Genomic DNA, 22,188 nt, shown 5'->3' with positions numbered 1-22,188 from the left:
GCATATATTGGAGAATCCTTGCATTCTTGGGATAAACCCCACTTGATCATGGTGTATGATCCTTTTAATGTGCTGTTGGATTCTGTTTGCTAGTATTCTGTTGAGGATTTCTGCATCTGTGTTCACCAGTGATATTGGTCCGTAGTTTTCTTTCTTTGTGACATCTTTGTCTGGTTTTGGTATCAGGGTGATGGTGGCCTCGTAGAATGAGTTTGGGAGTGTCCCTCCTCTGCTATATTTTGGAAGAGTTTGAGAAGGATAGCTGTTAGCTCTTCTCTAAATCTTTGATAGAATTTGCCTGTGAATCCATCTGGTCCTGGGCTTTTGTTTGTTGGGAGATTTTTAATCACAGTTTCAATTTCAGTGCTTGTGATTGGTCTGTTTGTATTTTCTGTTTCTTTGTGGTCCAGTCCTGGAAGGTTCTGCTTTTCTAAGAATTTGTCCATTTCTTCCAGGTTGTCCATTTTATTGGCATATAGTTGCTTGTAGTAATCTCTCCTGATCCTTCATATTTCTGCAGTGTCAGTTGTTACTTTTCCTTTTTCATTTCTAATTCTGTTGATTTGAGTCTTCTCCCTTTTTTCTTGATGAGTCTGGCTAATGGTTCATCAATTTTGTTTATCTTCTCAAAGAACCAGCTTTTAGTTTTATTGATCTTTGCTATTGTTTCCTTCATTTCTTTTTCATTTATTTCTGATCTGTTCTTTATGATTTCTTTCCTTCTGCTAACTTTGGGGCTTTTTTGTTCTTCTTTCCCTAATTGCTTTAGGTGTAAGGTTAGGTTGTTTACTTGAGATGTTTCTTGCTTCTTGAGGTAGGTTTGTATTGCCATAAGCTTCCCTCTTAGAACTGCTTTTGCTGCATCCCATAGGTTTTGGGTCATCGTGTTTTCATTTTCATTTGTTTCTAGATATTTTTTGATTTCCTCTTTGATTTCTTCAGTGATCTCTTGGTTATTTAGTAGTGTATTGTTTAGCCTCCATGTGTTTGTATTTTTTACATTTTTTTTCCTGTAATTGTTATCTAGGCTCATAGCATTGTGGTTGAAAAAGATACTTGATACAATTTAAATTTTCTTAAATTTACCAAGGCTTGATTTGTGACCCAAGATATGATCTATCCTGGAGAATGTTCCATGAGCACTTGAGAAGAAAGTGTATTCTGTTGTTTTTGGATGGAATGTCCTATAAATATCAATTAAGTCCATCTTGGTTTTTTGTTTGTTTGTTTGTTTGTTTTGTGGTACACGGGCCTCTCACTGTTGTGGCCTCTCCCGTTGCGGAGCACAGGCTCCAGGTGCGCAGGCTCAGCGGCCATGGGTCACGGGCCCAGCTGCTCTGTGGCATGTGGGATCTTCCCGGACCGGGGCATGAACTCTTGTCCCCTGCAGCGGCAGGTGGACTCTGAACCACTGCACCACCAGGGAAGCCCAAGTCCATCTTGTTTAATGTGTCATTTAAAGCTTGTGTTTTCTTATTTATTTTCATTTTGGATGATCTGTCCATTGGTGAAAGTGAGGTGTTAAAGTCCCCTACTATTATTGTGTTACTGTTGATTTCCCCTTTTATGGCTGTTAGCATTTGCCTTATGTATTGAAGTGCTCCTATGCTGGGTGCATAAATATTTACAATTGTTATATCTTCTTCTTGGATTGGTCCCTTGATCATTATGTAGTGTCCTTCTTTGTCTTCTTGTAACAGTCTTTGTTTTGAAGTCTATTTTGTCTGATATGAGAATTGCTACTCCAGCTTTCTTCTGATTTCCCTTTGCATGGAATATCTTTTTCCATCCCCTCACTTTCAGTCTGTATGTGTCCCTAGGTCTGAAGTGGGTCTCTTGTAGACAGCATATATACAGGTCTTGTTTTTGTATGCGTTCAGCCAGTCTATGTCTTTTGCTGGAGCATTTAATCTATTTACATTTAAGGTAATTATCAATGTGTATGTTCCTTTTACCATTTTCTTTATTGTTTTGGGTTTGTTATTGTAGGTCTTTTCCTTCTCTTGTGTTTCCTGCCTAGAGAAGTTCCTTTAGCATTTGTTGTAAAGCTGGTTTGGTGGTGCTGAATGCTCTTAGCTTTTGCTTGTTTGTAAAGGTTTTAATTTCTGCGTCAAATCTGAATGAGATCCTTGCTGGGTAGAGTAATCTTGGTTGTAGGTTTTTCCCTTTCATCACTTTAAATATGTCCTCCCACTCCCTCTGGCTTGCAGAGTTTCTGCTGAAAGATCAGCTGTTAACCTTATGGGGATTCCCTTTTATATTATTTGTTGCTTTTCCCTTGCTGCTTTTAATATATTTTCTTTGTATTTAATTTTTGATAGTTTGATTATATGTGTTTTGGCATGTTTCTCCTTGGATTTATCCTGTATGGGACTCTCTGTGCTTCCTGGACTTGATTAACTATTTCCTTTTCCATATTAGGGAAGTTTTCAACTATAATCTCTTCAAATATTTTCTCAATCCCTTTTTTCCCTTCTTCTTCTGGGACCCCTATAATTCGAATGTTGGTGCGTTTAATATTGTCCCAGAGGTCTCTGAGACTGTCCTCAATTCTTTAAATTCTTTTCTCTTTATTCTAGTGTGTGGCAGTTATTTCCACTATTTTGTCTTCCAGGTCACTTATCCGTTCTTCTGCCTCAGTTATTCTGCTATTGTTCCCTTCTAGAGAATTTTAAATTTCATTTATTGTGTTTTTCATCATTGTTTGTTTGCTCTTTAGTTCTTCTAGGTCCTTGTTAAACCTTTCTTGTATTTGTCCATTCTATTTCCAAGATTTTGGATCATCTTCACTATCATTACTCTGAATTCTTTTTCAGGTAGACTGCCTATTTCCTCTTCATTTGTTTGGTCTGGTGGGTTTTTATCTTGCTCCTTCATCTGCTGTGTGTTTTTCTGTCTTCTCATTTTGCTTAGCTTACTGTGTTTGGGGTCTCCTTTTCACAGGCTGCGGGTTCATAGTTCCTGTTGTTTTTGGTGTCTGCCCTCAGTGGATAAGGTTGGTTCAGTGGGTTGTGTAGGCCTCCTTGTGGAGGGGACTGGTGCCTGTGTTCTGGTGGCTGAGACTGGATCTTGTCTTTCTGGTGGGCAGGACCACGTTTGGTGGTGTGTTTTGGGGTGTCTATGAACTTACTGTGATTTTAGGCAGCCTGTCTGCTAATGGTGGGGTGTGTTCCTGTCTTGCTAGTTGTTTGGCGCAGGGTGTCCAGCACTGGAGCTTACTGGTCGTTGAGTGGAGCTGGGTCTTAGCGTTGAGATGGAGATCTCTGGGAGAGCTTTCGCCTTTTGATATTACGTGGAGCTGGGAGGTCTCTGGTCGTCTAATGCCCCGAACTCGGCTCTCCCACCTCAGAGGCTCAGGCCAGACACCCAGCCAGAACACCAAGACCCTGTCAGCCACATGGCTTTAGTCCTGGGTAGCTTCTCAATGGCAGTAGTTTTGCTGGTGATCCAAATAGGGCTGGTTTTCCTTGCAATGTCTGAAGCAAGGCCTAGAGTGACACCCCATTGTGTGTGGCTGTCGCAGGCAGGACGTGGGGGTAGGCATCGCTCCTGGCCGCGGTTTACATTTTATGTAGAGAAAGTGCCTCCTTGGTTCTCCCGTGCCAAGGCACTGTGAACAGGACTCTGCATGTCAGGGTGAGGGGTGGTGGACATCAGTACATGGCCACTTAGGACAGACCTCACAGACTGTGCCGCCATCCTCGGGTAATGCATGGCCTTTGACCCCACTGACAAACTCAGTCCAGTGCCTCTCCACTGAAGCAGTCAAAAAACACAGGACCACCATGGGCTAGAATAGGGATCTGTAAACCACGGCCCATGTAGCCCACAACCTGTTGTGAATAAAGTTTTATCGGAACCCAGCCACACCCCTCTGTTTACACATTATCAATGACTACTTTCCAGCTACAACAGCAGAGTTGAGTAGTTGTGGTGACTGTATGGCCCTGTATAGAAAACGTTTGCCCACCTCTTGAATATTCATACCTGATTTGAATGGAGAGCTTTGAAGGGCAGGCATTGCTCTAAACACTGTAAGCAAACCATCCCATTTAGTGCTCACAATGAGTGAGATACTGTTTTGCTCTCCAATTTTACAGAAGAGAAGACTGAGGCCAAGGTGTTTCTCCAAGACTAGAGTAAGATGGGCAAACTCAGATTGAGACTAGGTTTAACGTAACCCAGCAATTCCCTGTTCCTTGTGTAATCTAGGTTTCCCTTATTGTAACTGTGATTGCAAACTATGGGCAGGGTTGCCTTTTTAAAAATATCGAAGTTTTATTAAAGATGTGTTTTTCATTTTGCTTTACAGCTTCAGTCAATAATTAAGAAAGTAATTGCACACTTCCATGATTTCTCAGTTCTTTTTTCAGTGGTAAGTAACTTTCCTTAACTATCTTTGGAAATTTGTATCTGACTCAGAGGTTCCTTTAGTGTCTCAATAATTTTTTCATGGTGTCCTAGACCAAGAGAAATACTTAACAGTTCCGTTTTTTATTAAAAAACACTAGTAAGGTTTAAACGATTTAAATATTTATGTCATGACAACTTAAGCAGCATTTGAGAAAATAATACACATAGACTGATAGAAAAATATTGTCTTTATTTCATTCATTACTTACTATGGGATATGTGCACCTACTGGGTATCACACAACTTCTCAAACCTTGGAATCAAATTGGACATCCTCTTCCTCATTGATTTTTGCATGGTACCTGCTTTTTATCACACAATAATCTAATGTTGAAACTATGATTGACATCAAGCTAATAGTTGTCTCAGTGTCTGACAGAGTTGAGATTTATTATATTTCCCTCAAAAATTTAAAATAGCCCATGACACCCTTCTCATTTGCTGCAGTGCCCTGGTCACATACCAATCTAGGTGATTCTCTGTGTAGTAACACTCTCTGCCCTGCCCTCAACTTTCCTTTTCCCTCTTCCTGCTTCCATTTCCAGTACTCTCACAGACTGTAAGCTTTTGTTTATTTAATAATAAAGGCTCTTATTTATTGGACTTTTGCCACGCCCCAAGCACTGTGCTAGAACTTTTTTTTTCCTTTAATTTTTATTGAAATATAGTTGATTTACAATGTTGTGTTAGTTTCGGGTATACAGTAAGGTGATTCAGTTATACGTATATATAAATATATATCCTTTTTTTACATTTTCTTCATTATAGGTTATTACAAGATACTGAGTATAGTTCCCTGTGCTATACAGTAGATCCTTGTTGGTTATGTATTTTATATATAATAGTGTGTATATTTTAATCCCAAACTCCTAATTTATCCCTCTCACCTACTCTCCTTTGGTAACCATAAGTTTCTATGTCTGTGAGTCTATTTCTGTTTCGTAAATAAGTTCATTTGTATCCTTTTTTTAGATTTTACATACAAGCAATATCCTATGATATTTGTCTTTCTCTGTCTGGCTTACTTCACTTAGTATGATAATCTCTAGGTCCATCCACGTTGTTGCAAATGGCATTATTTCATTCTTTTTTATGGCTGAGTAATATTCCAGTGTGTGTGTGTGTGTGTGTGTGTGTGTGTGTGTGTGTGTGTGTGTGTGTGTGTGCGCGTGTGTGTGTGTACATATATACATATGCACCACATCTTATTTATCCCTTCATCTGTCAGTGGACACTTAGGTTGCTTCCACATCTTGGCTGTTGTAGATAGTGCTGCTATTGGGGTGCATGTATCTTTTCGAATTATGTTTTTCTTTGGATATATGCCCAGGAGTGGAATTGATGGATCATATGGTAGCTTTGTTTTTAGTTTTTTAAGGAACCCCCATACTCTTCTCCATAGTGTCTGTACCAATTTACATTCCCACCAGCACTGTAGGAGGGTTCCGTTTTCTTCACACCCTCTTCAGCGTTTATTATTTGTAGACTTTTTGATTATGGCCATTCTTTTGGGTGTGAGGTGATACATCATTGTAGTTTTGATTTGCAATTCTCTAATAAATTAACAATGTTGGGCATCTTTTCATGTGCCTTTTGGCCATCCGTACATGTTCTTTGGAGAAATGTCGTTTTAGATCTTCTGCTTACTTTTTGATTGGGTTGATTTTTTGATACTGAGCTGTATGAGCTGTTTTGTATATTTTGAAGATTAATTCCTTGTTAGTCACATCATTTGCAAATATTTTCTCCCATTCTGTAGGTTGTCTTTTTGTTTTGTTTCCTTTGCTATGCAAAAGCTTTTTAAGTTTAATTAGGTTCCATTTGTTTATTTTTGTTTTTATTTCCATTACTCTAGGAGACAGATCCAAAAAGATATTGTTGCAGTTTATGTCAAAGAGTGTCTTACCTACGTTTTCCTCTCGAAGTGTTATAGTATCTGGTCTTACGTTTAGGTCTTTAATCTGTTTTGAGTTTATTTTTGTGTATGGTGTTAGAGAATGTTCTAATTTCATTCTTTTGCATGTAGCTGTCCAGTTTTCCCAGCACCACTTATTGAAGAGACTGTCTTTTTTCCATTGTATATCCTTGCCTCCTTTTTTGTAGATTAATTGACCATATGTGCGTGGGTTTATCTCTGGGATTTCTATCCTGTTCCATTGATCTGTATTTCAGTTTTTGTGCCATTACCATACTGACTTGATTACTGTAGCTTTGTAGTATAGTCTGAAGTCAGGGAGCCTGATTCCTCCAGCTCCGTTTTTCTTTCTCAAGATTGCTTTGGATATTTGGGTCTTTTGTATTTCCATACAAATTAAAATTTTTTTTTCTAGTTCTGTGAAAAATGCAGTTGGTAATTTCATAGGGATTGCATTGAATCTGTAGGTTTCCTTGGGTAATATAGTTGTTTTGACAACGTTGATTCTTCCAATCCAAGAACATGGTATATATCTTTCCATTTGTTTGTGTCATTTTATATTTCTTTCATCAGCATCTTAAAGTTTTTGGAGTACAGGTCTTTTGCCTGCTTAGGTAAGTTTATTCCTAGGCATTTTATTCTTTTTGATGCAATGGTAAATGGGATTGTTGCCTTAGTTTCTCTTTCTGACCTTTCATTGTTAGTGTATAGAAATGCAACAGATCCCTATGTATTAATTTTGTATCCTGCAACTTTACCGAATTCATTGATGAGCAATCTCTAGTAGTTTTCCAGTAGTGACTTTGGGGTTTTCTATGTATAGTATCATGTCATCTGCAAACAGTGACAGTTTTACTTCTTCTTTTCCAATTTGGGTTCCTTTTGTTTCTTTTCCTTCTCTGATTGCTGTGGCTAGGACTTCCAAAACTATGTTGAATAAAAGTGGTGAGAGTGGACATCCTTGTCTTGTTCCTGATCTTAGAGGAAATGCTTTCAGCTTTTCGCCATTGAGTATGATGTGAGCTGTGGGTTTGTCATATATGGCATTTATTATGTTGAGGTAGGTCCCCTCTATATGCACTTTCTGGAGAGTTTTTATCATAAATGAATGTTGAATTTTATCAAAAGCTTTTTCTGCATCTATTGAGATGATCATAGTGGTTTTTATTCAATTTATTAATGTGGTGTATCACACTGATTGACTTGTGGATATTGAAAAATCCTTGCATCCTTGGGATAATGACCCCATTTGTTCATGGTGTATGATCTTTTTAATGTATTGTTGGATTCAGTTTGCTAGTATTCAGTATTTTGTTGGATTTTTGCATCTATGTTCATCAGTGATATTAGCCTGTAATTTTCTTTTTGATGGTATCTTTGTCTGATTTTGGTATCAGGGTGATGGTGGCCTCAGAGAGTGAGTTAATTTTTTGGAATAGTTTATTAACTCCTCTCTAAATGTTTGATAGAATTTGCCTATGAAGCCATCTGGTCCTGGACTTTTGTTTGTTGGGAGTTTCTTAATCACAGATCAGTTTTAGTACTTGTGATTGGTCTGTTTTATATTTTCTGTTTCTTATTGGTTCACTCTTAGGAGATTGTACCTTTCTAAGAATTTTTCCATTTCTTCTAGATTGTCTGTTTTGTTGGCATATAGTTGCTTGTAGTAGTCTCTTACGGTTCTTTGTATTTCTGTGGTATCAGTTGTAACTTCTTTTTCATGTCTGCTTTTACTGATTTGGGCCCTCTCCCATTTTTTCTTGATGAGTCTGGCTAAAGGTTTATCAATTTTGTTTATCTTTTCAAAGAACCAGCTTCTAGTTTTGTTGATCTTTTCTATTGACTTTACATGGATTGCCTCAGATCATTTTCAGAACACCACTGGGAAGGCACGAGTAGTAATGAGTCCCACTTTACAGATGAGGAAACTGATGCTGGAAGAGGTGGAGTAACTTGCTTAAGGTCACACAGCCACTGAATGAGGAGTCAGGTTGCAGAAGCTGCTCTGAACAACTCTGACTCTTCTTTCTCTGTTCCTCTATACATTCATTAAAAGATTGGAGCCTCCTTTGCCTTCTGCTACCAAGAAGAGCTTATTCTCATCTAAAGATTGTCCAGATGATTTGCCAAAATGTTAACTGGTCCCAGCCCTGGTCCTTGGGCATGTGCAATTTGTTTTAATAGTAATAGTTTTAAAATCCTCAGAGTTCTGTACTTGCTTTCATGTGAGTCCTGATCAGAGCTGCCTCAGAAAGATGAACAACTCTTCCTCTGTTTTGCCCTTCAAAGAAAAAGTAACCCACAAATTCCTTCCAGTAACTTGTGTAAATTGCAGGTAGAGTGCTTTTATTATTTTTTTTAGGAAAAATTTCTGCCATTTCTGGACATGTTCCAAAAAGAGAGTGTGCGGGTGGAGGTTTGCAAATGCATCATGGAAGTTTTTATCAAGTAAGTGTAACATGATGTAATCAGAAACTTCAATTCCAGCTGCCCTTGTGAAGCCTGTTGCTAAGAAATCAATTTATGCATTTTGAGGGCCTGTGATGTAGTGCTATATTTATACCTAAAATAACATTGAGAGGAAAACCACATTAAAAGGAGAAGTCATGATAAAAGTTTATAATTAGCTGAAGAAGACAAAGTAATAAATGTTAACAGAGCCTGACCATCACCCATATCTCACTCCTGTGATTTGGGAAGGAGCAATCTATTGATGTACTATTTAGGAAGTGTCATTGTAGAAGATAAAGTCATTCTTCTCAAGATACCAGAGCTAGAAAGGTTTCTATCGTTAATGTGTAGACTTGTGATCAGTTTTCAACTTAGTTCCTTTCATTTTATTGATTAAGTCTGTTTTCCCAAAACTGCCTGCTGCTGATGGTACATGAAATACTTTCAGGTGGTACATGGAAGAGAGATTTTTATTTTTATTTTAAAACGTGTATTTATTTTAAAGTATGTTAGATAATATATAACTAGTTTAATCAGTGACCTCAAATGTATTATTCTTTAGGACAAGGTTAAGTTAAAAGTTCAAGTCCCTGTAAATATTAAGTATGTAGATGTGATTAAAAAAATATCTCAAGATGGAACTCAAGTAACCAGAGTTTGGAAAATTGAGTTAGAAGTTGCTGGAATGTATGTTTTAAGCTTTCCTTGTATTACCTTTCCAGAAGGTTAATTCCATATGCTTGAAACAAGTATACCTACTTTACTTACATAAAGATTTATTGGGACTTCCCTGATGGTCCAGTGGGTAAGATTCTGCGCTTTCAATTTAGGGGACCCAGGTTCAGTACCTGGTCAGGGAACTAGATCCTGCATGCTGCAACTAAAGATCCCGAATGCCGCAGTGAAGATCCTGCGTGCCACAACTAAGGCCCGATGCAGCCTAATAGATAGATAGATAGATAAATAAATATTAAAAAAAGAGAGAGAGAGACTCCATGCTTCCACTGTAGGGGGTGTAGTTTCCATCCCTGCTTGGGGAACTAAGATCCCATATGGCGCGTGGTGCGGCCAGAAAAAAAAAAAGATTTGTTATAAGAGCGTGTCCTTTTATGTTATTTGAGAAACCAAATTAATAATTTTGCCTGGCACTTAACACAGTTACGGACAGGTTGTTGGACAGCTTTAGAAGTTCAAGAAACACGGTAAGAAAACAGATTTGCCCTTTGTCTGGCTTAGGAAATGTATCAGTTTTACCATGATTTTGTAGTTAGGAGAAGTTATGATATGTTAGAAGAGCAAACTTGTTATTTAAAGGAGAATTAAGAGAAAACTAGATCATTGCCCATTGCTGGTGATCTGGGCCATGTCAAATGCCAACCAGATAATTTACTGCTTCTCACATATGTATCGTAGATGAGAACTAAATCTGTGCTTTCTGTGGTCTCAGTGGACATGGCTTTTACTGTTATCTCTAAATGTCTTCTAGGCATCAGCAAGAGCCCACCAAGGACCCCGTCATTCTGAACGCCCTTTTGCACATTTGCAAGACCATGCATGACTCTGTGAAGTAAGCCATGTTTAAGGCTGAAACGAGCCTGGATTGGGTCTTAATGCCACATAATAGTACATTAGGGAATTACTGCTTCAAGCTGCCACTGTGAATAACATTATTTTATGGAGTCTATTAAGATACATGTTAACAAGGACATTCCAGTCCAGGGGAGAAGGGAGGCTGAGCTGAGGGTAACCTTCCTGAGAAAATGAGATGGCAAATGTTTTTACAAAGGGATTTCTATTGGGAGGAAAAGGCTGGTTTCATCCAAGTGAACTCATACTCCATGTCTCCTGGAGATTTCTGAGAGCAGCGGATAGTATAATAATGAGTTCACTCATCCAGTAACATAGCCTTTAAGTTTTTTTCTCAATATTAGCCAAGTATTTAAAATTCAAATAAAATTGTGTATATTCCTTACCTGAAGGACTTTAGTTTGTTGAGTATACTTGAGGGTCAGACCTACCCATGGGCCTTACCTTTGGGTCAAAAGCCAAATTATCTCCTTTGCTTTCTAGCTTTATTTGTCTTATCTTTTTTTCTTTTTTATTACATGTTTCCATTTGACTGTGCTTGAGGCAGTTCCTGCTTATTTGTGGCAGAAAGTTTGGTCCCCAAAGAATTTTTAAACATAGCAGCTTGATTCACAGGAAAATGTTACAAGAAATGAGAAAATTGTTTTGGAACTTAACCATCAACAAAGATGAATTGTATTTCTTTTTTTTTTTCCCCCTGAATTTTAGAATCTTTATTTCATGACTTTGTGCTTTCAACTTCACAAGTAGTTTTCAAAATCAAAATATCCAGACTTTTTATAATAAATGGAACTGATAGACTTTAGTTGCACAAAAATAGAAATAAAGGCACAAAAAACATTTAGAAAGGTACTTGTTTTAGTAGGCCATTGGTTTTTGGCCTAAGCGAAATAGAAGATGTGTTTCTCTTATGAGAAGTGTGAAGCCAAAAGGTGGGGGTGGGATAGCTCTGCTTGAGAACATCATCTAGGAGCCCAGGTTTCTTGTCTTACTGCTCTGCTATCCCTCCGGGGTGTTGTCCTTGCTCCCTGGTGGAGGTGACTTACCTCAACCATGTCCATGTTGCAGCTGGCAGGCACTGGAGGACAGCACCCTCCTTTTAGGGACACAACTTGGGAGGCTCATACATCACTCGCATTCACATCCCATTGGCCAGAACTGTCATGTGACTACTCCTAGCTACAAAGGAGTTTGGGAAATGTAGTCTCAAATAATGAAGGGGACACTGCATATTGAAGGACAGTATGCAGTCTTTGCCAATACAGACTTGTTTTCCCTTAGAACAAACCAATAAACAGGAGCCTTGGTCTTTGGCTCTTAAAATTTTTTTAAATAAATTTGGAGAACTATTTATAAACCTTTACATGTATTATCAAAACTATAAGGACTTGACATTTTTTCATTTATATTCATACTAAATTTGCTATTAAACAGAAGCACCTGAGTTCTGTGATTTACTTTAAGCTGTATCTCCAAAATAAGGTAGATTGATGGATGGAGAGAGTAATGGAGAGTTGTATGATAAAGCAAATATTGTAAAATGATAGTAGTAGGGTGTATTGGTGTTCACTGTATAATTTCAACTTTGCTACATGTTTAAACTTTTTATAGTAAAAGGTTGAATGAAATTTCTCTGAAATAGAAAATTTGAAGTTGGACCTTGCTATCCAAATTCCAAAGAAGAGAGTTACCTTCTCTTTTGCTGTTAATAAATATATCTTGAGAACAGCATCTTTGAGGGAAATTAGAAACACATTTAAATTATGTTAATTTAGATTACATATTTTCATCAAAAGAAACACATACCTGGAAGTTTTTTAAATCTAGAAAATGCAAAATGTTCTTACCTGTTAAGTTGCTTACTTCTAATACTTTTTTTTCCTTTGGAAACTTTAATTTATCACCTCAATGTTAATTATGTACAATTATTGATTTTAGTGCACTCACTCTTGAGGATGAGAAAAGAATGCTGGCATATTTGATTAATGGATTTATAAAAATGGTAAGTATTGGGGAAGAAGTTTCAGTGCACTTGGAAATGTGATGTAATTGTTTATCCTTCCTCTGGTGAAAGCAGTTAACATTATGTTCCCTGGTGCTTTTCATTTTTATTGAGATAAGATGAAATTAGAAAACAACTTAATATTAGCCAGCACTCCCCTGGGGGCAAGGAGAGCCAAGACAAACTGGCTTAAGGAAAAAATTAAAAGGGGAGGGTGGGCGGGGACTTGCTGGCTGATGTGACATAAAGTCCAGGAAGAGACCTCTCAGGAGGAGCAGCTGGACCTGGGGTCCCTGTGGTGGTGTCAGGACCTGCCATGTGTGTCTTTGGCTCGTGGCTCTTCTCTCTTGGCGTCCTTCCCAGGCAGGCTCACTCCCCGTAAGAGCTCCGGGTTTTCATTCCTTCCAGCTCTGCAGCCCAGCCGGAAGGGCTCCAGCAGAAGTCCTGGGGCTGAGTCTCCTTGGATTAATTTGGGTCACCAGCTCATCTCTGAGCAAATTGCTGCTGTGAGAAAGAATGAACACACTGATCGGCCAGGCTAGGGAGACAGGCACACCTGGGCACCCGAATCATGTGGAGTGGGAGAAGGGGCTGCCTTTTTTTTTTTCTTTTTAATAAAGCCAGTTTAAATTTTTTCTTTTCTTTTTTTTATTATTTTTTTTGGCCGTGCTGTGCGGCTTGTGGGATCTCAGTTCCCTGACCAGGGATGGAACCTGGGCCACGGCAGTGAAAGCGCAGAATCCTAAGGCCCAGGCCACCAGGGAACTCCCTGGAGAAGGGGCTTCCTGAAGCACCTGATATGCTGCTCATCAGATGCTGGTGAAAACAATCTGGGGGTCAGGTCGGCGGGGAGAAATGCCAAGTGCTCACTCTCCATTCGTCCTAGTTACCCAGTGCTGTATAACAACTCACCGCAAACTTAGTGGCTTAAAATAACAGTGTTTTATTAATTCTTACAATTCTGTGGGTTGGCTGGATAACCAGGCCGCTCTGTAGGATGTCAGAGGTGCGGCAGAACTGGGGCTGGAGGATCCAGGACAGCCTTGAGCACGTGTCTGGGGTCTTGGTGGTGGCTGTTGGCTGGGGTGGCTTATTTCTCGGCCATGTGACCTCTTTCTGTCCGTCATTCTCTCATCATTCACTCATCTCAGTGAGCTCTTGTGTGGTGAGGGTGAAATCAGAAGCTGCAGGGCCTTTGGAGGTTCAGAAATCACAGTGATCTGTGCTGCTTCCTGCTTCATTCTGTTGGTCAAAGCAAGTCCCAGGGCCAGCCCTCTGGAAGCGGGGGAAAGCAGACTCCACCTTCGGATGGGAAGAGTCTACGGGGACACTGCGAAGGGACAAGCAGAGCAGGACGCGTTGTTGCAGGCTTCTTTGGGAATAACCCACCAGTCCATCCCCGCCAGAACAACCTTTGCCTTAATTCTCAGGGCACAAATCTAAAATACCCACTGCTGCCAGTATCTGCTGTTGGAATAGAAAAGTCGAGACAAAAGCTGACTGAGATGAAAGTAACTAGATCACTTTGAAAATCACCTTGAAAATGTGACTCATTCAACAACAGGGGTCAATTTAACTATGGGTAAAATACCGATTTTGATGAAAATTCAGGATTAGCCTTTTTATGTATTGAATACCTATGACTGTTACCAGGTGCCTCTCTTGTTCCCTTGAGTTATATGCTGATCACATGGTATTTATCCTTTTATGGGTTTATCTGAAAGCCACCAAGTTATAATGGAAAAGAATATGAGGAAATAAGATGTGAAACCTGATAGCTATAATGGAAATTGTGACATTAAACCTCCTCCAGACAAAAATGATTGCTGTAGCAGTAAAGTTTGTCCTACCAACCAGCTGTTCATAAATGTGAAGAAATAGGAGTAGAGGGGATTTTTAATGGTGGAAAAACATCCATCTATGGCTCTGGCAGCCACCAGTGAGCTGCCGAGGTTGGAATCCCCTTCAGGAAGCAGAAAGGTTTGGCCCTTATGAGGGAACCCCTCTGACAAATGGCTCCCAATCACCAAATCTGTGTTCTGTAAAAAGGCCACAGCTGACAAACAAAATTCCATCATTTCCTTTCCAGTGGTTTCCTTCTAGCCTGGGAAATCCTCTTTACATTATGAGATTCTGTTTTATACCCTTTGGTCTTTTTATGTCCTACAACAATGCCAATGTCGTGAAGATGAGGTGGTAATAGTAACGTTTCCGCTCTCTGCTGGGTGAAGTAATGTGAAGTCTAGTTAGAGTATATTCCAGTGCACGGATGTGTGTGTTTGCTTACATACGACTGAGATAGCCACCATTTATAGCTGTGGGATTTCTGGTGACTTGTCATCACAGCGCCTCCCCTGCCCCCACAAGCTCAGGCAAAACTTTCCAATTGTGTGCTCACAATGGAGATAACATCCTCGGTGTCTTTCTCCTTGACTCTAGGTGTCCTTTGGCCGTGATTTTGAACAACAGCTGAGTTTTTACGTTGAGGCCAGGTCGATGTTTTGCAATCTGGAACCTGTTCTTGTGCAATTGATTCATGTAAGGATTTTCATTCATTCATGTGTTCTCTCAATACATATTTGTTGATCATTGAGCCACGCACCAATTTTAATCTGGGATTCTTCTGGCCCCATATTGCTTCTGTTCCCAAGGCATGAAAGGTGTTTTCTCAAAGGTTAATAAAATCTGCAACTTTGCTTAAGCCTTTGAGTGGTTTTATTGGCCTCTTTTTCTCTGAAACTTGCATATTCTCATTCCTGCGTGCCAACAGCAAAGAGTTAAGTGAGTTGCATTGATTATTTAGTTATAGAAATACTAACCTCATTAGAATTCCTTGTTGCCTAGTCAGAGTCCCAGCTTTCTTGGATCATGGTGCCTTTCAGTAACTTTTCATGGTGCCCTTAGGCCAAAAGGAAGAAATAACAGTTCTGTTTATTAAGAAATAAGGTTCAAACAACTTAAGAATTTGTGCCCTAACAGCTTGACAGCCCTCTGAACCAACAGTATACATAAATTGAAAGAAAAATAATGTATTTTCATTCCATTCTTAAATCATCATAATTACTTACTAATAAAGTATATGCATCTGTTGAATACTGCACAACTTCTTAAACCTTGGAATCAGATGGGACACCACTACTTTATCTCCCATTCCAGATAGATTTTTTTTCCCCACATTAATTTTTGCACAGTGCTTTTTATCACAGCATCTGCTAAAAACCCAATTTTGCAAAGATATGAAATGACTGCAAGGAATGTACCATGGTCTGTGAGCTCCCTCACACTAGTGCTTTGCATAGTGTTCAACCACTGAGCCTTGCTGTGGTTGTCCAAAAAATGTGGTGCCCCTGTGATTTTGCTGCAACACCCTGGGGTGTCATTGTACACAGTTTGGGAACCATAGGTCCAAACTTTTTATATTTGTGTAAAGATTCCCTAAGGTCCTTGAATTGCTTCGTGTAAATTCAAGGAAAGCAACCTTTTTATGTGTTTGTCTGCTGGTTATCAGATTTCGTAGCATTACTAAGCTTCAGACCTAAATATGAGGATTAAATATAAGACTTATGAGGATGAAATGAGCTAGGAATGTGCAGCTCCTAGAACAGCACCCGCTTCTCTATAAGTGATGATGCGGCTGCGGTTATACTGTTCTTACGGTTATCCTTAGTGTTGCAGAGCTACTTTGTATGGTCTGCGTCCGGTTTTGGAGGTTTCTGTTAAGATTTCTAAGATCTTAAGCTTAGTGTGGGGGATTTCTGGAAACGAAGTAAGCGAACCCTAGCTATTCATTAAGCCAGAAAATGGTCATTTGTTACGCCGGTTGATAGGCATGACTTAACTCAGCGAGCGTCCCTTGGAGATGCTTGCTGAAGCCGAGATCGAATCTGGCCTGATGACTCCTTTGCCATTTCGGGGTTTGGAGCTAACGAGTCTTGGTTCTGGTTAGCTTGCTCTCATTGACTTGTATGCAGTTAATGTCCAAATCTCTCTGGAAGATGTTAATCTGAATCAGCCATCATTTCATTCCCATTTCTGTGTTACTGATTAATCTAGAGTGTGAACCGGTTGGCAATGGAAACAAGAAAAGTAATGAAAGGAAATCATTCCAGAAAGACGGCTGCATTTGTCCGGGTATGTTGTAAAGATAAGACTCACAGACTTTGAACTCCAGTGGGCTGTTTCTTTTGCAAGTTTCTGAATTGCTATTCCCAGAAAGAGATTAAGGCTGGTTTAGTACTGATTTTCTGGATTTTTCCTTGCATATCTCTGACTGACCACTTTTCTTAATGTTTTCAAAAGAAATGATCAAAGGAGTCTGAATTTTGATACATGTTATGGGGAGGGGGTTGAGAAATGGATTTGCAATTTTGTGTGCCAGCTGAGCTGTCTCTGGCTTGTGCCTGTAACTGGAAGGCCTAGTACCTTTTTTCCCTCTTGATAAATTCCCAACTTTGAAAGAAATTTGCTTCTTGAGTATGCTGCTCAAAATATTGTCAAAGCAATCCATATCCATGCTTTAAAAATAAAATCATACTAAAAAGATTACAGTGAAAAATAAGCGCCCCGGCCCTGCCCTTTCTCACCGTATACCTCTCTCCTCAGCGTCAACCACCTCAAGCTCTTTGTAGCAACTTCTTCTTCAAATTACCTCTGTTTTTTTAACTAATTGGTTTTAACAGCCGCTTCTTTAACTTATCAATATTAGGTGTTATCTGTTTACTTCCTGCGACGATGGATGAGGATTTATTTTTCATACACCATTACTCTCCTTGGTTGCCCCTCCCCCTCCTCCCAAAGAGGCAAATACAGCGGAAGCAAGGGGGAGAAATGGGGGTTCCTAATGGGGAGATTAATTATTTTAGTGTTTTTACTTGAAAATATATGGTGGATGAAAACAAGAGTATTAACCCATTATGATGGCATTGCCATGTAACCTGCTGTTTCTCCCCTTCCTTCTAGGCCTGCGTTGCCTACTGCTTCATCACCATTCCCTCCCTGGTGGGAATCTTCACCCGCCTCAACCTCTACCTGCATTCTGGTCAGGTGGCCTTGGCCAACCAGTGCCTCTCCCAAGGTGAGCCCATCCCTCACTCTCTCCTCTCCTCTGCTCTCAGACAATTCCTGGCTCCTTAGGAAAGCGGACTCAGCAGTGTGTGGATATGTGTGTGTGAGTGTGTAGAGAGAATCCTTTAAGGAGGAAAGAAAGAAAGAAGTGATCAACAAGTGATGAGTTTTAAATCTGTTTCTTTAGTAGGAAGCACCTCGGACACACATTTATAGAGTCAGACAGATTACAGAGCAGGGGTAATTTCCTGTAAGGACCTTCCTGAATCTGTATCAGGCAGGCCAGGTCAGGTGGCTCAGACATCCGTAGAGAGTTTTAGAAGTTAGGACTGCTTATTCACAGCAGATTCAAGTTTATTTGTTGTTTTCAATGTTCATTTGTTTAAAACCCCAGAGATACAGGAGTAGAGTCTAATCAGTAGAGAATGAAGACTCTCTACAGCTTGCTATTAGGTATAAAAATTCTGCCCAAGACCCGTTTCTGTACGAGGTACAGAGCTCTCCTGGAACCAGGATCGTGCGAGTGGTTTATTTAGGAGGCGATCCCAGTGAGTGTCCGTAGGGTGACGGGGAGGGGAGACTGGGAAGGGAAGGACGCCAGCAAAGGGTGCAATGGTGGGTGGGTTAGCGCTGTGGGAAGCTGGGGTCCTTCCCACCGAGGCCTCGATGTCACCAAAGTCTTCAGACATGATTGCTATCCAGGAACCTTTTCAAACTCTGCTTGGTTTTGCTATGGGTTCCTGTAGTAGCCTCCCAGTGCATTTGGAATTAAACCAGACGCCTTGGCTGAAGTCCCTACGTGGTCTGGTGCCTTCCGGCCTTCTGTCCTCATCTTACACCACGCTTTAGCCACACTGGCTTTTTACTGTTCTTTGAACATACTAAGCTGTCTTCCAGTTCAGAGCCTTTGCACTTGCTGTTCCCTTCTTCTAGAATGATCTCACCCCCAGATATTTGCATTTTTTTAAATTACTAGGCCAGAGATGGGAATCAAGCCTCACCTCTTGCAGGGTCCTTTCCTGTCCCCTCTAGCTAAAGTAGCCGCACCTCCCCAGTCACGTTCTGTGCCATCCTCCTCTTGTCCTCACGGCGTTTACCTTGTTCTGATGCTTTCTTACTGTGTGTGTTTGTTTACTTACTGTCTGGACACCCTCTTTCCCCACGAGGACTGCAAGTCCCACAAGAGCAGATATGTCCTCATTATTTGTCAGTACACATGGACCTTTCTCCTAGTGCCTGCTTTGGTAAGGATGATGGGTTTGCAGGAAACAAAACAAAAATTAACAGCCGCTGCCAAAACCCCAGTGATGTGCAAACTGAAGATTAGATTCGCTTAATTAATTAGATTAAATTAATGTTAGGAACTTTTAAATCTTATAAACCGGTTCCCTCTTAAAAAGGTCAGGAGTAGTAGACCCACGTGGGGATCCCTGAGTTTGGCGTCACCTGTAACATTAGGAATGGGTTGTGAGCTGCAGATACCAGAGCTGTGAGCTGCACGTGGAGGCCCCGCAAGCCTAGGTCTTTCTTCTCCCAACTTGCTTCATGCTATTTTTTGTTTTCAAAAAAGAAAAACAAATTCTTAAGCTAAATAAAGATTTGCTGCTCCCAAGAACTGTTGGAGGAGAGCCGGGAATGACAGTTTCCCTGCTGGGATGCCCTCAGTCCACACCCAGAGATAGGTAGCATCAGAGCAGACTGGTACCCGGGTGTGGGCAGTCAGCGCCCCCTGTGTTAGAGCTCTGGACTCCTCCTCTACCTCCCCTGCACTTTAAGCTGCAGCAGGGCGGGCAGGAGTGTGGAGTCCACTTCATGCTTAATAATTTTTTTTCATGCTCAATAATTTATCTGATGATTTTGCTCAAGTCTCTAAGCGCTGTGGTGCTAAACCGTAAAAGGCTGTTGTTGTTTTTCTGAAAGCCACATGCAGCAATTGCTGGCCAAAATAAATCATACATTCAATTACTGAGAACGGGAAGGCTAAATATAAATGAAATGAAGCTTGTGGAAGTGGGCCACTTTGGTTTGTTTGCCTCCGTAAACACCCCCTCCTCAGCTGGTTATAAAACATCCCCTCCCCGCTATTCATCTTTTTTTTTTTAGAAGATGTTGGGGGTAGGGGTTTATTAATTAATTAATTTGCTTTTGCTGTGTTGGGTCTTCGTTTCTGTGCGAGGGCTTTCTCTAGTTGTGGCAAGCGGGGGCCACTCTTCATTGCGGTGTGCGGGCCTCTCACTATCGCGGCCTCTCTTGTTGCGGAGCACAGGCTCCAGACGTGCAGGCTCAGTAGTTGTGGCTCACGGGCCCAGTTGCTCCGCGCCATATGGGATCCTCCCAGACCAGGGCTCGAACCCGTGTCCCCTGCACTAGCAGGCAGATTCTCAACCACTGCGCCACCAGGGAAGCCCTCCCGCTATTCATTTTCTAGCCTCCCTTGATCCAGCCTTGGCTGTATCTTCTTTATCAGGCTGTGGCTTTGCCAGGGCTGACTCAGCCCAACAAGTAAACTCCCATTGAACTCTCAGCCAGGCCACTGTGGAATGCTGACGAAGGCTTATTATGGGGAGGCCCAGTTCTGGTCCTTTGGACACACTGGTTCAGCATGTAGACTGGATCATGCGGGGATTTGGTCTAGGGTCACCCATTGCCCCAGATATTTAGGAGAAATGAAGGACTTGCAAATCAGTTGTTTGATCAAGTGCTTCTGACCTAGATGTGGCCCAGAGATGCCTGTTCACTGTCACTGGATAGCTCCTTGCCCTTGTTTGTCAGTGGTTCTTTCTGGAAGGTTACCACCAGCTCACAGCAAGAGCAGATTCTTTCCCCTTTATTTTTATCTTGGTTCCTTTATCTTTACAGTTTCTAACCTCAGAAAGGAGGATGTTTTACAATGGAAGTAATGTTAAAGGTGGGTCTTGAAAGAAGAGCATTTGTTTATCAGGAAAGGGCTATGGGGAAGGGGAGAAGGAATAGTTGGCCTTCCAGGTAGAGGAGATGGCCTGAGCAAAGGCATGGACGTGTGAGATTACATGACGTGTTAGGGATAAGGCCCTAATGAATGGTAAGTTTCAAGTCTTCTGAATGCAGTGGTCCCAATTCTGATTCTGCTACTTGTGAGTTGGATGCCCTTGGACAAATTGGCCATATGGTGCCTCAGTTTTTCCATCTCTAAAGTGAAGATGATGGCAATGGTTCCTATCTGTGGTGGATTAAATGAGATAACATACTTGGAGCACTCGGCCCACTGGCGCACAGTAGCGACTCAGTAAATATTAACTTAGTATAACCGTCTCTCAAAAGGTGAAAGTATGCCTTGGAGTTTAGGAGCTAACTGTGGACAGTGCAGCTCTGCAGCCTCAGAGTTCTGAAAGCCAATTCTCATGCGCAGAACCTTGGAAAATCTGCAGGAAAGCTGATCTTCAGTTCAAGATAAACCTGCTGAATTATCCTGAAAATAACAGATCTGCAGTTCCTCCGAAGATGAAACAATAGTGAGAACAATTAAAGCAAAATAGTGGTAAAAAGAACGGTTTTTGTTCTTATCATTAATAATAGTGCTTTTCCCTCCTACAGAATTCTTTCCCCCTCCTTTTATTTGAAAATTTTTTCTTCTTCCAGTTTTATTGAGATATGACATAGTGCTATATAAGTTTAAGGTGTACAGCATAATGATTTGACTTACATACAGCATGAACTGATTATCACAATAAGTTTAGTGAACGTCCATCATCTCATATAGGTACAAAGTTAAAGAAATTTTAAGAAGTACCTTTTCCTTGTGATGAGAACTCTTACGATTTACTCTCAACTTTCATATATAACATACAGCAGTGTTCATTCTATTTATCATGTTGTACATTACATCCCTGGTACTTAATTATCTTATAAGTGGAAGTTTACTCCTTTTGACTGCCTTCATCCAATTCCTCCTCCCCCTGTCCCTCACCTCTGGTAACCACAAATCTGACCTATTTTTCTAGGAGTTTGTTTGGTTTTTTTGAAGTATGATTGACCTATGACACAATATAGTGATTTGACATTTCTCTACATTTCAAAATGATCACCATCATAAGTCTAGTTATGATATGACACCATATAAAGTTATTACATCGTTATTGACTGTATTCCCTACACTGTGTATTTTATACCCGTAACTCATTTACTTTGCATCTGGGAGGTTGTACCTCTTAATCTCCCTCACCTACTTCTCTCCTTCCCCCTCCCTCTTCCTCTCTGGCAACCACCTGTTTCTCTCTTTTTTTTTTTTTTTTTGCGGTACTCAGGCCTCTCACTGTTGTGGCCTCTCCCATTGCGGAGCGCACGCTCCGGACGCGCAGGCTCAGCGGCCATGGCTCACGGGCCCAGCCGCTCCGCGGCACGTGGGATCTTCCCGGACCGGGGCGCGAACCCGTGTCCCCTGCATCGGCAGGCAGACTCTCAACCACTGCGCCACCAGGGAAGCCCACCTGTTTCTCTTTTATGTTTGATTTGAACTCTTTCTCTTTTATGTTTGCTCATTTGTTTTGTTTTTTAGATTCTACCTATTTCTCCCCCCTTTTTTAAATTAAATTATTTTTTTTTATACAGCAGGTTCTTATTAGTCATCTATTTTATACACATCAGTGTATACGTGTCAATCCCAGTCTCCCAATTCATCCCACCACCACCCCCAACCGCTTTCCACCCGTGGTTCCCCCCTTTTAAAAATGTACTTTCTTTTACTTATTTTTTGCATCTTCATCTTGGAGAGCTGTGC

General features: G+C 40.7%; 1 protein-coding gene across 4 annotated transcripts in view; it reads left to right on the top strand.

The window, feature by feature from the left end:
* The window catches only part of VPS35L (VPS35 endosomal protein sorting factor like), a gene marked incomplete at its 5' end in the record, with an annotated part of 129,505 nt that overhangs the window by 70,583 nt on the left and 36,734 nt on the right, over positions 1 to 22,188 (top strand). For 2 of the 4 annotated variants that reach the window (XM_082857441.1, XM_082857444.1), the window contains 7 exons: positions 4,313 to 4,375; positions 8,691 to 8,776; positions 10,266 to 10,346; positions 12,305 to 12,368; positions 14,808 to 14,906; positions 16,422 to 16,499; positions 17,328 to 17,442. In XM_082857441.1, the coding sequence (XP_082713567.1) occupies positions 4,313 to 4,375; positions 8,691 to 8,776; positions 10,266 to 10,346; positions 12,305 to 12,368; positions 14,808 to 14,906; positions 16,422 to 16,499; positions 17,328 to 17,442 (586 nt within the window). Of the gene's footprint in view, positions 1 to 4,312; positions 4,376 to 8,690; positions 8,777 to 10,265; positions 10,347 to 12,304; positions 12,369 to 14,807; positions 14,907 to 16,421; positions 16,500 to 17,327; positions 17,443 to 20,820; positions 20,924 to 22,188 lie in introns of all 4 variants that reach the window. The other 2 variants (XM_082857443.1, XM_082857442.1) reach the window with 2 other exon arrangements.

Source organism: Leucopleurus acutus, assembly GCF_964270905.1.
Source record: "Leucopleurus acutus genome assembly, chromosome: 16".
In the NCBI taxonomy this organism is placed as follows: Eukaryota; Metazoa; Chordata; class Mammalia; order Artiodactyla; family Delphinidae; genus Leucopleurus; species Leucopleurus acutus.
This window is presented reverse-complemented; position numbering and strand designations above follow the sequence as displayed.